This window comes from Acinonyx jubatus, chromosome B1, assembly GCF_027475565.1.
Source record: "Acinonyx jubatus isolate Ajub_Pintada_27869175 chromosome B1, VMU_Ajub_asm_v1.0, whole genome shotgun sequence".
Taxonomy (NCBI): domain Eukaryota; kingdom Metazoa; phylum Chordata; class Mammalia; order Carnivora; family Felidae; genus Acinonyx; species Acinonyx jubatus.
In genome coordinates, this window is record NC_069382.1 from 32,696,212 (window position 1) to 32,711,697 (window position 15,486).

At 36.8% G+C, this 15,486-nt stretch overlaps 1 protein-coding gene across 1 annotated transcript in view; it reads right to left on the bottom strand.

Moving 5' to 3' along the window:
* ADAM7 (ADAM metallopeptidase domain 7) overlaps positions 1 to 15,486 on the bottom strand; it is a 68,661-nt gene that overhangs the window by 20,692 nt on the left and 32,483 nt on the right. The window contains exons 9-13 of the mRNA XM_053216161.1: positions 8,242 to 8,411; positions 5,843 to 5,927; positions 4,341 to 4,471; positions 2,464 to 2,638; positions 477 to 566 (exon numbers count right to left, since the gene is read on the bottom strand). Of these exons, the coding sequence (XP_053072136.1) occupies positions 477 to 566; positions 2,464 to 2,638; positions 4,341 to 4,471; positions 5,843 to 5,927; positions 8,242 to 8,411 (651 nt within the window). The remainder of the gene's footprint in view (positions 1 to 476; positions 567 to 2,463; positions 2,639 to 4,340; positions 4,472 to 5,842; positions 5,928 to 8,241; positions 8,412 to 15,486) is intronic.

Below are 15,486 nucleotides of genomic sequence, written 5' to 3' on the forward strand. Positions count from 1 at the left end.
GTGAAAGAAATGTCATTAAACCTTTGGACAGAGTCATTTGGACTTCTGATTGCCCTTTCTGGGAATAGATCTCCATGTACTAGTTATTCCCCACTTTTAAATCCCAGTATAATCCTTTTACCTTCTATTTCACTGTTGTTAGAATGACACCCAAGCTGAGGTTAAATAGGTTGGTCATGATTTCGTAAAGGTTGGCCAAGAACAAGAGTAATGTTGAGCATATAATTCTATTCCTAACAGACCATTTGATACCTGCTTCTTCACTCCCCCGACCATAGATCACTGCCAGGGCTTAGACGCCAGAACATCTCAGAAGAAGCTGCCAGAACATCTCAGAAGAAGCTTTACTGGGGCCAAGCAAGCATAACCCTAACCTGGGATTAGTAATGTAACTAGTAATGGACAGACAATTCTGTGGTCCTCCGTATCCTTAATAAACTGAAAACGGAGAACCCAGTCTTAGCAAAGGTCCTTACCTGACAAGATTCACAACAATCTCCTTCGGCACAAGTAAATCCTGGCTTCAACACACATTTGTTTGCATCACAGCAAGGATTGCTGCACTCCTGGCAACAAGCAAAAGTTAAAGATCGGAAATGGGTTGGTAGTTAGGCTCCTGTTTAATAAGCTGTGCGTGTATATAACTTATCGTTACTTGTCTTTCGGTTTGAAATGCAAATGCATTATCCTTGGTTATGACATGTATGTGAAGACGATTCCTTGTAACTGGTCTTTGGGACTTTTACTTTGTTTCCTTCCTGTTTGGCCATTCAGTACTCCACACTCAGTGAATTTTCCCTGGCAGGGTACAAAGCCCAAAGCTTCTGACCTTCCATTTTCCATTCCACTCTTTGGAAGGAAGGGTCCTGCTACTGCTTTATACTAAAGGTTTAATATGAAATAATAGAACTTCTGAAGACATAATTTAACATTTTTCTCAAGATGCTAAGTATTTCAGGCTGGATTTTGTTGCTGTTGTTAACGCTTCATTAAAAACTCATGGACACTTAGGCCCTGTCTCCTCAAACGAAATTAAAATTGCAAAAGAAGGGGCGCCTGGGTGGCTCAGTCGGTTAAGCGGCCGACTTCGGCTCAGGTCACGATCTCGCGGTCCGTGAGTTCGAGCCCCGCGTCGGGCTCTGTGCTGACGGCTCAGAGCCTGGAGCCTGCTTCAGATTCTGTGTCTCCCTCTCTCTGACCCTCCCCCGTTCATGCTCTGTCTCTCTCTGTCTCAAAAATAAATAAACGTTAAGAAAAAGTTTTAAAAAATTGCAAAAGAAATTGTCTGCATCCTGTCATGGACAGCACTTCCTATGTTAGAATGAAACTGTAGAACTATTTTAAAGAACAGGCATGGGCAGACGCATCAATTTCCAAAGTTAAGAGCCTCTTCACATTTAAGGTGAGACATTTGAAAACTCTGGACATGTCACTGTCCCCACTCCGATCGTGTAGTCTCTGGTTCGCCACACAATTAGATTTATTTTGAACTGTAGTATTTGTGTGTATACCACAAATACGGTCTTCAGTCCAGTAGTATCAACGTGACCTCGGTGGTTGTTAGGAATAAAGGATCTCCGCCTCACTTCAGGCCTCCTGAATTAGAAAATCCACAATTAACAACATCCCCAGGTGATATACATACACATAACTTGAGAAGTAGCTGTTTAGGACTCATACCTACATGATAAGCTCTCAACCAAAATAGCCTCTATGTTGGAGAAGAGCAGATTAAGAATTACTCTAAGGGCACCTGGGTGGCTCAGTTGGTTAAGCCTCCAACTCTTGCTTTCTGCTCAGGTCACGATCTCAAGGTTCGTAAGTTTGAGCCCCACATCCGGCTGTGAGCTGACGGCATGGAGCCTGCTTGGGATTCTCTGTCTCCGTCTCTCTCTGCCCTTTCCCCACTCGTGCTCTCTCTCGCTCTCTCTCAAAATAGATATTTTTTTAAATTAAAAAAAAAAAAGAATGACTCAAACATTTGTCTTAAATCTTCTTCTAAGTGTTCCAGAGACCAAGGCTGTGATAAATACGTGGAAGGTTAGAAGGTTTCTGCTCAATTAAGACAGAGTTTTCTAATCACATGAACTGTCCAACTGTGATATAGACAAGCTTCCTAAGGTCCTGAGTAAAACTCAATTGACTGAATGTGGAGAACACATTCTTACTGTGCATGAGATCAGACTTAATGACATCTAGGGGGTTTTCTCACAAGAAGAGCCAATTAATATATAAATGAGGCAAATGTGATACTGTGGGTCTCCAGCAAGATCATTATGCATAATTCATGACTTGGTAAGATGCCTTGCAATGAGGCTACGCCAATAACTTGTTTCAAAATGAGACAAAAAAACACATTATTTAACACTTTACAAGAAATATGGTTGATTAAAGGCTACTTACCTGCTAGGTTCTAGCTGAGCACAAACTTTGTAATTTAAATACAACATCATTTGCAAATACCTGAACAGGGCCACAGTCGCACTCTTCTCCTTCGTCCAACTTCTTGTCTCCACAATACGGGTAATCACTTAGCTTATCAGAAAATGGGACATTGAACAGGCACGTCGGATTGTAATCCTTCACGTGTTGCAGGTACCGAATTCTGTTGCATTTACTGAATTTTAGTGCCGGAATGCTACAGTTTAGATGAGCGAAAAATAAAGATTAATTTTATCCATGCATACTGGTGGAACAGCTATGAAAGTTTATGAGGGATTTAGAAAGAATAAATATAAACGATCAACTCTAAAAGTCCATTTACTTCTCCTACTCTTGCCTTAGTGGAATACGAGAGTAGCGACTGGGCTTTTATAATAGGCAATGTCTATTGAAACAGGCAACGCATGCCATTCTCGTGAAAATACTCTGACTATATTTCCTCCAGAAAGTCCTCCCTGAAGCCCACAGTTTAGACTGAATGGCTTGCTGCCCCATATCACTTTTTGCTTGTGCTTCTTGCCATCATCTATATAATTGTTTATCATTCATGCAAGATAAACAAGCTTCTCAAAGCAAGAAATAGATCTTCTTCTTCCTTTCCAATAAGCGCTAGTTTAACACCGTAAAAATTGTTTATCATTCATGCAAGATTACAAGCTTCTCAAAGCAAGAAATAGATCTTCTTCTTCTTTTCCAATAAGCGTTAGTTTAACGCCGTGTCTGGCACAGAGTAGGTCTCTGTAAACATTTGTTGAAACAAAGGATTCATTTGGTAACATCTCACACACCCTAGGAATGCACCATACTTCTGAAAAGTTGAAAGATTCACAAAACTGATATTCACCTCCCTTCTGTCTTCCTCTTGTTTTGACTCCCTTGCCATTATTGACACAATGATTGGGTACAGATGTACTTTTTGAGCCTTAAGTGCGTTACTGTGGGATGGTGGGGTTCTGAAAAACACTACTAATTATGTAGATAACGATATAAAATCAGCTGTCAGTTACTTAGTTCTTATTCTGTGCCAGTCACCGTAATTTGGGGCTTTCACTATTTTACTTCATTTAATCAATATATAGAAACACTGACCATCATCAGCAAACACTTTTCTTATATGCAATGCACTGTGTCCCCTCTGTGAAGGAATTCCAGGACATGTAAGGTTTAGGACCTGGATGCACGTAATTCACAGCATGATGAAGGGATATATATATATATATATACACACAGGATATACAGTCCTATATTCTGTAACTATTTATAGAGTGTATCTGGGACTTTTCTAGATAGTGTGATGAAATAGTGAACGAAGCAGACAAAACCCTCTGCCTTCATGAAGTTTATAATTTATTGGAAAAATAAAATAATAAGCAAGCTAAATAGCTAAAGCATAGACTATATTAAATACTGATTAATACTAAGAATGGGGGGGAAATGCAAAGAAGAGGGGACAGATAATTCCCGACAGGGTGTTATGAGGAGACAGGATTGAACAATTGGATCAAGTGGCTGGGGGAGGCTTGGCTGAGAATAACATGTGAGTAAAGATTTGAAGGAGGAAATTAGAGTTTATAACAAAGATGATAAAACGAGGCACGTTGAGTGTATCCCTCCCCTATGCACCTTAGTGCAATATACTAATTAATCATTGCATACTTTTGTAGTATGCTCAGATGGAGTTTTAAATTTTCTCTCACTGTATCACTAGGACAGACACTACCAACTGATAAGATTTAGACCCCAAAGGGAAGCCTATCACGGCTGGTTTTGTAAGAGAATTTATGGAATATATTAGGAAAATTTTCACATAATAACAGTATATCCCTACGATATGGAGATCTAATCAAGAGCCAGTCGCAAAGTATCTAAATGTCTTCTCTGCATGGTTTGAGCCTCACCTTCCACCGTGATCCATCACGCATCTCTCAAAAGTACAAGTACACGGGTAATCATTATGCTTCATCCCAAGGCTATGCCCCAGCTGATGTGCAATTCTGCTTGCGACTACATTTAGGTCAGGTAAAAGATCCTAAGGCCAAGAAAAGATGTGCATCAGAAATTTCTATAAGATAATGCACTCTAGGACATAGTGTTTTGAACTATTGGTTGAGACCCAGTTTCTAGCTTCTGGTTAAGTAGTACTTATCTGAGAGGCCACGGACTTAGTTATCTCCCTGTCTTGCCCTCGGGTCCTTTAATTATATAATGATGTTGGACAAACGACCTTCTGAGTGTCTCTAACACTAACATTTTGAAATCATTTTTTTGTGGCACAGTAATAGTCATTGTTGGATTTCTATAAACTCATTCTTACAAATAGCTAAAAACGATAAGCTAATGTCCTACACAATACAATAAGCATTATTGATTTGCCTTTTATATACTAGATATTCAAAGAGGGTAAAAATAAATACGTGAGGTTCATGTTTTCAAAGTACAGTCTTACACTGCACAACAATGTTGTGTGATCCTTGCGGAGGAAGTTTCTGCTACGAAAAAACCCAGAAATTCAGTGATTTGAAATCCCAGGCAGGGTTGATTGTTACCTGTGTTTTAGCTCTATTTCATGTTTTTATCTCTATGTTAATGACTAAAAAATTAATTTCCAGAAAGGAGTGGGATATTAGGCTACTGTAAAGGTAAAATTCCTCTAATTTGGCCCTCTCATTGCACTCGTTTGAAATTTATAATGTGTTCTGGACGAGTTGTAATGCCATAATTGGAGTGGCAACAGCCTGTGTTAGATTAGACGGACTCCACTATGCAGAATTTGTGTTATTAAAATACCGGAGTCAAGGCATAATCATAAAAATATCCATTTAAGAAAGAGATCATGTACTAGGTTTTAATTTCAAGGTCTTAATAAGACTGAAATAAGATTACTTGGACACCATTTACTAGAAGCTTAGTGACTTGGGAAAAATACCAGATAAAATAGCTAAGTCAGCAGTTTGAAGGCCTTATTCTTCCTGAAAATGAATTGCAAGGTTGTCTTGCTATGCTATTTTAAATGGTTTATGCACTCCCTTTTCAGCACGAGAACAATTATCACTTGCTAACTCAGCCATCAAGTTTTGTGCACTTTATGTGTCCTTGTAAATAAAGACACATTATATTTAATATGCCAAAAAGCTTTCTTAGTTTTTGTATGTTCATTTGTGTGTGGTGTTCTTTTAAGCTCTGAACAACACTCGTTTACTTTCATTGTTCATCTATAGTTTTTATAAAAGATTATTTTCTGATTTGATCAAAGAAACATAACAGCTTCATCATGACATATCTTGGTGGGAATATATGACAGAATGCATGCGTGTTCTCTTCAGCGGGACGCAGAAAATTTACAAAAGTTTAATTCAAACTTTTTGATTAAGTAACATAACTTCAATAAAACACAGCCTACCTTAACGACACTGGAGGAATAATAAGGCAGGCATATACCCCCTGGATAAGAAATTCCTTGTGCATTTGTGTAGAGCCACTTCCCACTGGAAACAAGGTGCAAATACACTCTTCAGTCTGAGGTCATAGTTTAACACAAAGATTGAATTGCTACGAACCCTCACGATGCTAGTACCTTTGCACATAAAAGTGCCTTTTGTTCTAGAGTTCTAGAATTGAGGATGATCTTAGTTGTTATTAAGCTCATTTAAAACCTGTGGTATATTAGAGGCATTGAAACAGTACAGTCTAAAGTTGAAGTCATAAAAAATGTACTTTCTAAAAACATAATATGGTGAGAGTCCAATTTTACATGGCTTACTCTATACTCAGCTTTGGTTAAAACCACTTAAAAGACCAAACAATTAAGCTAAAAAATGTTTGGAGGGAAAAATACAACACAGTGAGTAGACTCAACACCATGACTAATTAATTAGCTATAGTTGAAAATTTTTAGAAAATTTCAATCGACCATAGAAATTCATAGAGGACTTGATAGCTATAATCAAATATTTTAAACAGTTGTCACGTGAACTATTCTTGGATTACCTAAAAAGACAGATGTAGTTGTGTATGTTAAGGGAATCCAGACCTGATATGCTTTCAAGAACATTTAGAGTTGAACCACTTTAAAGACAGTGGTCATGAGCTGGAGGACCACACTTGGAATTTAATTAAGAAGGTTCAAATACAAGGAAGGTGGTCAGGCTAGATGACCACCTTTAATCTTTAACTTTTTTGACCAAGAAGATCAAAAAAGAAATATGCTCTATTTCTTTCTTTGCTTTCGAAATGTTGCACATTTTAGTCTCAGTGTTTGGCTACACATCTTGGAAGAACTTAGAATTCTGGTCTTGCTAGATCTGGAGATCTTGGAAGAACACCACCTATGGAAATAAAGCATCAGAGCGAGCACGGTCTGATTTTGCTCAAGGTCACTTAAGAACAAAAGTCACACCATGATAATGCCATATATATTGTCTCATCCCTTCTGGTTCTCTGTGAACATAGGCAAAAAGACGTCCAAGAAGCTCAACACATAAGAAGTCTCAAATATGATGTCCGGTTAAACATTCAGTAGCACTTTTGTCATCTCCGTATTTGCAGACATACTATTGGTGTAAGAAGCTACTGCTCAGGATAAGAGACATTGAGGAAAACAAAGTTTTCCGTTTACAGCCATGTAAATATTTCTACACTAATTTATTATTTTAAAACACAGGCCCAAGAAATAGGCAAAGAGATTAATCTTGCCCACAACAAAGGTCATGGTGATATTTTACTTTAACCTCTGTAATTTTAGGGCAAACTGATGCATTAATATCTGAGTCCAAGTCAGGTACAATTGTACCCCCCTGCAGATGTGTGCTGGGGGCCATTCCAGATATAAAAATCAGAAATGATACTATTTTGGAGGTGCATTACACTCTCATCAATCTGCCAAAGAGCTGGACTCCAACTATAGGCTTTGGAAGGTTCACTGTTCTGAGTTCAAACTGAAAGTTAACACTTATGTGATGGCGGGAAGCACATTTGTTGGCCATCCACAGACCTTAGGAGAAGCATTGCTATTATAGGAAAATGAAGTGGGTCAAGTGGGTACCATGGTTATGTACACAGTAGCCTTAAGGGCACCAGAAGAATTGCCGAAAGATTCCGTTGCTCCAAAGGTGTGTTTTCATAATTTAATTAGGATAACAGGACTATGGTTAACACAAGGTGAAGATCAGTTCGGCTCCACAATTATTTATCATTTTCTTATAGGCTGAGTAGTGTGATAGGAATTTTGAATTACAAAAATATGATAAAAATGCCCCCCACCCCGCTTTAAAGAATGATGTAATACAGTACGTAAAACCCAACCTTTACTTAGGAATACTAACGCTGTGACAGATTAGTTATTTGTCATCTTTAACAGCAGAAGAGATGCTCTTGAGAGGCTAGTCACTGGATAGGGACACTCTGTTGAGGGAAAATATCCAGGGAATGAGGATATTCCTTTCCACCGGAAAGGTTGCTTTTGGTGGTGCATTGGAATGGCATAACATGGAAGGAGTTAGTGTTGGATGTTGATAAGTGAATCAATTCTAAAAGTACATTGCTTACCTAATGACATTTTCAACCCTGCCCAGAATTGGAAATATATCATATGTTTACTTTCTAGTATTAACCAATACGAGAAAGAAAGAATATGAAAAAGTTCACTCAGAAATTTTACGTATGGCTAGACATAACATTTTGTCACTGTGTACTATGCAAAAGTCAATTGTTTTAAAAAATATTTGGTTGCTGTTCATTTGTTTTATTTTCTTTTTTTTATAATCCACCTAAGTTACGCAGGAAAATAGAGAACTTACATACCTGAGTAACAGAACGTGATCAAAATTATTCCTTTTTTTAAGGAATATTTCTTGCCAACTTGAAAAACGCAATAAGGTATTTTCCATATTTGAATCTATGTCTATTTTATCTCCATTTGTCCACATTTCAAGGCCAACCAATGTCACATGAATGTCCATGGTTTTAAAAATCTGTTCAAAGGGGAAGTAAGTTTTCACAGAGTCAAGTTACAGAAGGATCCTTCATCGTTGCTACATTCCTTTATATTAAAATAAGTACTTTTAACATGTGAGGTACAGGGGTGCCTGGGTGGCTCAGTCAGTTGAGTGTCCGACTTCGGCTCAGGTCATGGTCTCGCGGTTTGTGGGTTTGAACCCCGAGTCGGGCTCTGTGCTGACAGCTCAGAGCCTGGAGCCTGCTTCGGAATCTTGATCTCCCTCTCTCTTTCTGCCCCTCCCCACTCATGCTCTGTTTCTGTCTTTCTCAAAAATAAATAAACATTTTATAAAACAAAACAAAACAAAACAAAACAAAACAAAACAAAATATGTGAGGTACATCAACAAAAAGCACAGGCCTTATTTTACAAATGGTTATATTGAAACAGAATGTAGAGTAAATTGGCCAGAATCCTGGGTGAATTATCATGACCAAGAAAGACACTTGACTAAAAAATCATATTCCCTTGGCACCTCTGGGTGGCTCAGTCGGTTGAACGTCCGACTTCAGCTCAGGTCATGATCTCACAGCTAGCAGGTTCTAGCCCCACATCGGGCTCTGTGCTAACAGCTCAGAGCCTGGAGCCTGCTTCGGATTCTGTGTCTCCCTCTCTCTCTCTGCCCCTCTCCCACTTGCACACTCTCTCTCTCTCGCTCTCTCTCAAAAGATAAACATTAAAAACAACAAATAAATCAGATTCCCTTTGAGCTGTCATAAACTTTACAGACACTGGGCTCAAGATGTGCCTAGAATAAATAATTTATTAAGGCTCTGAGATTATAACTGACCTACGTGAATTCACTAACAGTGACACACCGAGGACTAAATGTACCTTATTTATCTCTCCATTTAAGTCATTAGTTGGTTCTACGGCAGATTAGAAGGTTGATATTGACTTTCAAAGACCAATAGCTTAGCGGCCATATTTTGTTTGATTTTTGGAACTACTTAGTAGTCTGAGAATCTTACCCGGAGATTGCTCAAAACAGGCACCAATAGCTGTAGCCCATAAGCCTTCTCACCCCTATTCCCATTTGCTTTTGTAAACTCTAAGCTGGCAGATAGTTTGATGTCATCACAAAAGAAGATAAAGTTTAAGTACACATTATGAGGATTTTGAGACAAAAGCTGTATATAGCAGCCAATACAAAGTAGATTGAAAGAAAGGATTAATAAGAAACTGAATGGAGAGCTCACAGAATTAGTAGAGGATGCAATCGTTACTACGAAGCGTGATATTCATGGATAAAGAAGATATGGTATATAACGGAGTGTTACTCAGCCATCAAAAAGAATGAAGTCTTGCCATTTGCAATGATGTGGATGGAGTTAGAGTGTATTATGCTAAGTGAAGTAAGTCGGTCAGAGAAAGACAAATACAATGATTTAACTCATATATAGAAGTTAAGAAACAAAACAGGTGAACACTGGGGAAAGGAAAAAAGAGAGAGAGGCCAACCATAAGAGACTCTTAGTTACGTAAGAGATTAATGTGATCGTTTTATGTTTTTTTTAATGATTTTAATCAGCATTCCTTTTCTTCCCTTCAAAGAAATCCCTTCAGCATTTTTTGTAAGGCGGGTCTGGTGGTAATGAGCTCTCTTCCTCAGCTTTTGTTTGTTCAAGAGAGTTTTTTATCTCTCCATTACTGAAGGGCAGCTTTACCAGCCGTAGTATTTTTAGTTGACAGTTATGTTGCTATTACATTCTCTCTTGGCCTAAAAAGTTTCTGTTGATAAATCTCATTTGTAATGGTAAGTATGGAGTCATTGTTAGAATCTGCGATCTTGGAATAGTGGTGTATAATTCACGACTCTAGTTTTAAAAGCTGAAAAGAATGAACATAGCAAAAAAACAACTGCCAGCACAATGTGCGCAATGCTACTTGTTACAAAATATTTAAAAACCTTGTAAATTACCACAGCAGTAATCTAACGTGTCAGGAGAAAAAAGAGAAGTGCAAAGTATACGAATTCTAAGTAGTTATCAGGTTAAATCAGGATGGGCTAAGGTCGATACCTTACGTACGTACACCTCATGATAACCTCAAGGGGAATTTTTCTGGCAGTTATACAAAGGAATACAATAAAGAAGTCACCGTGTACTGATACTAAAGATATCAAAACACAAAACAAGACAGTAGGATAAGAAATAGGGCAAAGTGGGTCTGTGAAACAACCAGAAAACAATAAACAAAGTGGCAACACTGGGCTCTTACTTATCAGTAATTACTCTAAATGTAAACAAATGAAATCCTTCAATCTGAAAGACATAGGGTGGATGAATGGACAAACAAGCAAAATACAACAATATACAGCGTACAAGACACATGGGCCCTGCAGACACACACAGACTAAAAGGGAAGGAATGGAAAAAGACATTTCAAGCAAATGGTAACTAGAAGGAGAAAGAAAGAAAGAAAGAAAGAAAGACAGACAAGACAAGTAGTGGTAGCTATATTTATATCCAACAAAGTAGATTTTAAACTAAGGGCATTAGTCAATAATAAAGTGGTCAATATATCAAGAAGATATAACTATATATATATATATATATATATATATATATATATATATAACTATGTATATATAACTATAACTATATATATATACCCTATATATATATATAAACCCAATATATATATATATATAAACCCAATATATATATATAAACCCAATATATATATATATATATAAACCCAATATATATATATAAACCCAATATATATATATAAACCCAATATATATATATAAACCCAATATATATATATATAAACCCAATATATATATATAAACCCAATACTGGAAAACCTAAATATATGGAGTGCATGGGTGGCTCATTTGGTCAAGTGTCCGACTCCTGATTTTGGCTCAGGTCATGATCTCATGGTTCTTGAGATCGAGCCCTATATTGGGCTTTTTGGTGATGGCATAGAGCCTGCTTGGAATTCTCTCTCTCCCTCTGTCTCTCTGCTCCTCTTCAGCTGTGTGCACATTCTCTCTCTCTCTCTCCCTCAAAATAAATAAACATTAAAAAAACTTGAAAAAAAGAAAACAAATATACAAAGAAAAGCCAGCAGAAATAAAAGGAGAAATAAACAGTAAAGCAATTATAGTTGGGCCTTTAATACCCCACACTGAACAATGGATAGATCAGACAGAGAATCAATAAGTCAACAGTGAATTTGAACAATGCTTTAGCCCTAATGGACCTAACAGACATATATAGAACATTCTATCCAACAACAGAATACATATTCTTCTTATATGCACATAGAATATTTTTGTGATAGACTATATATTAGGTTTTAAAACAAGTCTTAGTGAGTTCAAGAAGACAGAAATCATACCAAGTATCTTTTTTGAATATAAAGGTATGGAACTAGAAACCAATAACAAGAGGAAAACTGGAAATTCATGAATACATGAAAATTAAGCACACTCTCCTGCACAATCAATGGGTCAAAGGAGAAACTAAAGGGGAAACAAGAGTTTCTTGAGAGAAATGAAAATGGAAACACAACATGAAAAACTTATAGGATGCATCAAAAGCAGCTCTAAGAGAAAAGAAAGTTCATAGCCATAAATGCCTACATTAAGAGGTAAGAAAGATCTCAGATAAAGAACCTAACTCTACACACTGAGGAACTATACATATTTAAAAAACACCAAACCAAAACAATAACAATAAAAACTGAGCCCAAACTTAGCTGAAGAAAGGAAATGATAAACACTATAGGAGAAATAAATGAAGTAGAGAACAGAAAACATTGGAAAAGATTAACCAAACTAAGAGTCAGTTTTTTAAAAAGATGAAGAAAATGGACAAACCCTAGCTAGACTAAACAAAACATAAAGGACTTAAACCAGCAAAATTATAAATGAAAAAGGGGGCGTTACAACTGATATCACAGAAATGTAAAGGACAAGAGGCTGCTATGAACAACTATATGACAAGAAACATGACACCTAGGAGAAAAGCAAAAAATTGGAAACATACAACTTACCAAGACCAAATCAACAGAAATAGAAACTCCGAATAGACCAATTACTAGTAAGGATATTGAAATAATAATCGAAACTATCCTAACGAACCCCAGGACCAGATAGTGTAAATATACCAAACATTTAAAGAATGAATACCAATAATTCTCAAACTCTTCCAAAAAGAAAAAGAAAAAGAAAAAACTCAAAGGGAAGGAAACACTCCAAACTCATTTCACAAGGCCAACATCACCTTGATACCCAAACCAGAAATGGATACTACTAGAAAAGAATACTTCAGGCTAATATCCCTAATGAGTATAAATGCAAAAAAAAATCTCAATAAAATACCACCGAATTGAATTCAGCAGCACATTAAGAGGATCAGTCACATGGTCAAGTGGAATTTACCCTGGGATGCAACGGTCATTCAAATAAACAAATCAATGAATGTGACATATTACATTAATAACACAAAAGAAAAGAATCATAAGAATCGTATCTCAACTTGACAAAGTTCAACATTTTATTCATTATTAAAAAAACCTCTTAACAAATTAGGCATAGGTGGAACATATCCCAACATAATCAAAGCCATATATGACGAGTGCACAGCTAACATCATGCTCAATGGTGAAAAAGCTTTTCTTCTAAGATCAAGAACAAAACCAGTACCCACTCTTAGCAACCCTATTCAACATAGTACTGGAAGTTCTAGCTACAGCAATCAGACAATAAAAAGAAACAAGGGTATCAGAATTGGTAAGGAAAGTAACATTGTCTCTATTTGCAGCCATGATTTTATCTATAGAAAAATCCCAAAGACAACCCAAAATTGTTAAGATCTACCCAATGAATTCGGTACAGTTGCAGGATACAAAATTAGCAGGCAGACATTTGGTAGCATTTCTAGACAATAACAGGGAAATTTCTGAAAAGAAATAAAAATATTCATCCCCCACATACACGAACGTCAAAAATAATAAAATACTTAGGAATAAATTTAACTAAGGAGCTGAAAGATTTGTATGCTGAAAAGTATAAGTCAATAAAATAAATCAAAGAAGACACAAATAAATGCAAAGGTATCCTCTGTCCATTGAGTGGAAGAATTAATAATGTTAAAATGCAAATACTACTGAAAGCCATCTATATAGTCAATGCAATCCCTATCAAGATTCCAATGACAGTTTTTATGAAAGTAGAAAACAAACTCCTAAAGTTTATATAGAACCACAAAACACCCAAATAGCCAAGAAAAAAAAAAATCCTGAGAGAGACAAAGCAGGAGCATCACACTTCCTGATGTTAAGTTTTATGTAAATCTAAAGTCATCAAAACAGTATGGGACTAGCATATAAAGAGACAAATAGTCCAATGGAACAGAATCAAGAGCCCAGAAATGAACCGAGGCATATACAGTTACCTAATATTTGACAAGGAAGCCAAGAACACTCAGTGGACAAAACATTATCTCTTCAATGTATGACGCTGAGATGATTGGGTATTCACATGTAAATAAATGAATGAAGATGAACCAGTAACTTATGCCACTCACAAAAATGAATTCAAAGTGGATTAAAGACTTACATGTTGAGTCTTACTATGAAGATCCTAGAAGAAAACAAAACTAAAGCTCCTTAACATGGGTCTTGGTAATGATTTTTTGGATATGACACCTAAAAGCACAAGCAATAAAATAAGAAATAAGAAATGGGACTGCATCTCAAAGCTTCTACACAGCAAAAGAGTCCATTAAAAAAGTGAAAAGATGGAATGGGAAAACATATTTACAAGCCATATATCTGATAAGGGGTTAATATCCAACACACCTAAACAACCCATCAACTCAATAGCAAATAAATACAAATAACCTAATTCAAAAATGGGCAAAGTACCTAAACAGACCTGTTTTTCAAAAAAGATGCATGAAAGGCCAATAAGTACATGAAAAGATGTTCAACATCACTAGGCATTAGGATAATGCAAATTAAAATCATGATGAGGTATGATCTCATGCTTGTTAGAACGGCCATCAACAGATGCTGGATGGATATGGAGAAAAGGGAGAAAATCAATCAATAAAAAGAAACAGGAAAAAAAAAAACATAGGTGACTATGAGATATAACTATTTCACACCACATTGTTCCTCCCTTTTAGAAAAATATGGGGAGGGTTTTTAATAGCCATAGAAATAGGCTTAAAGCTCAGAGAATATCTACTTCTGGCTCCGATGTACAAAACTGGAAATAATATTGCTTCTACCCTGACAGAAACAAAAAGCCAGAGAATCTACAAAGTCATATCAGATCGGACGGTAAGTTAGCTGAGGTAACAGGGCAAGTAAGATGATGCCTGAAATCTCGGGAAAGATTGCTTCTTTAAGGCAGAAATGGTACTGGAGTATATCCCAGCAGCAGAGCATGCTGAGCGCCATACAAGACATAAGAAGAATTTACCAGACATTTTTAAGGAATTGCTAAAGGGCAAGTATGTGATAGAATGAGTGTAGGATCCTCTGAGAGACACAGGCATAAGGAATCTCACACCTAGGCTCAGAATCTTCTCCACGGGCCTCCTCTGCATGCCCCATGAAACCATGGAGGGCAGAATGGGAGACTTGGAGGTCCCCTCCTCTGGTGGGATAGGCTTGAAGGAGGAGAGAAACTGCTGACTTGGGAACATCTTTAAACCTACCAGGCTCTTGCTCTCCAGAAAAACAAAAGCACTAAGCTGCTCTGTGACCTTCAGAAAAAAATATTTTTCCTGTTCTTATCTCATTGTCCCTTCTTTCCTCGTGCTCACTATGGGCTTAGTTTGCTCTTTTTGCAGTTCCTTAAGGCAGAATGTTAGTTGTTTATTGATATTTTCTTTTTAATTGATATGTTTGCATTTATAGCTATAAACTTTCCCCCCAGAGCTCCTTTTGTTGCATCTCATACGTTTTGGTAGGTTTTGTTTTCATTTTTTGTACCAAGATTTTTTTCTTATGCCTTTCATTTATCCGTTGGTCCACTTGTTGTTCAGGAATGTGCTCTTAAATTTCTGCGTATTTATAAATTTT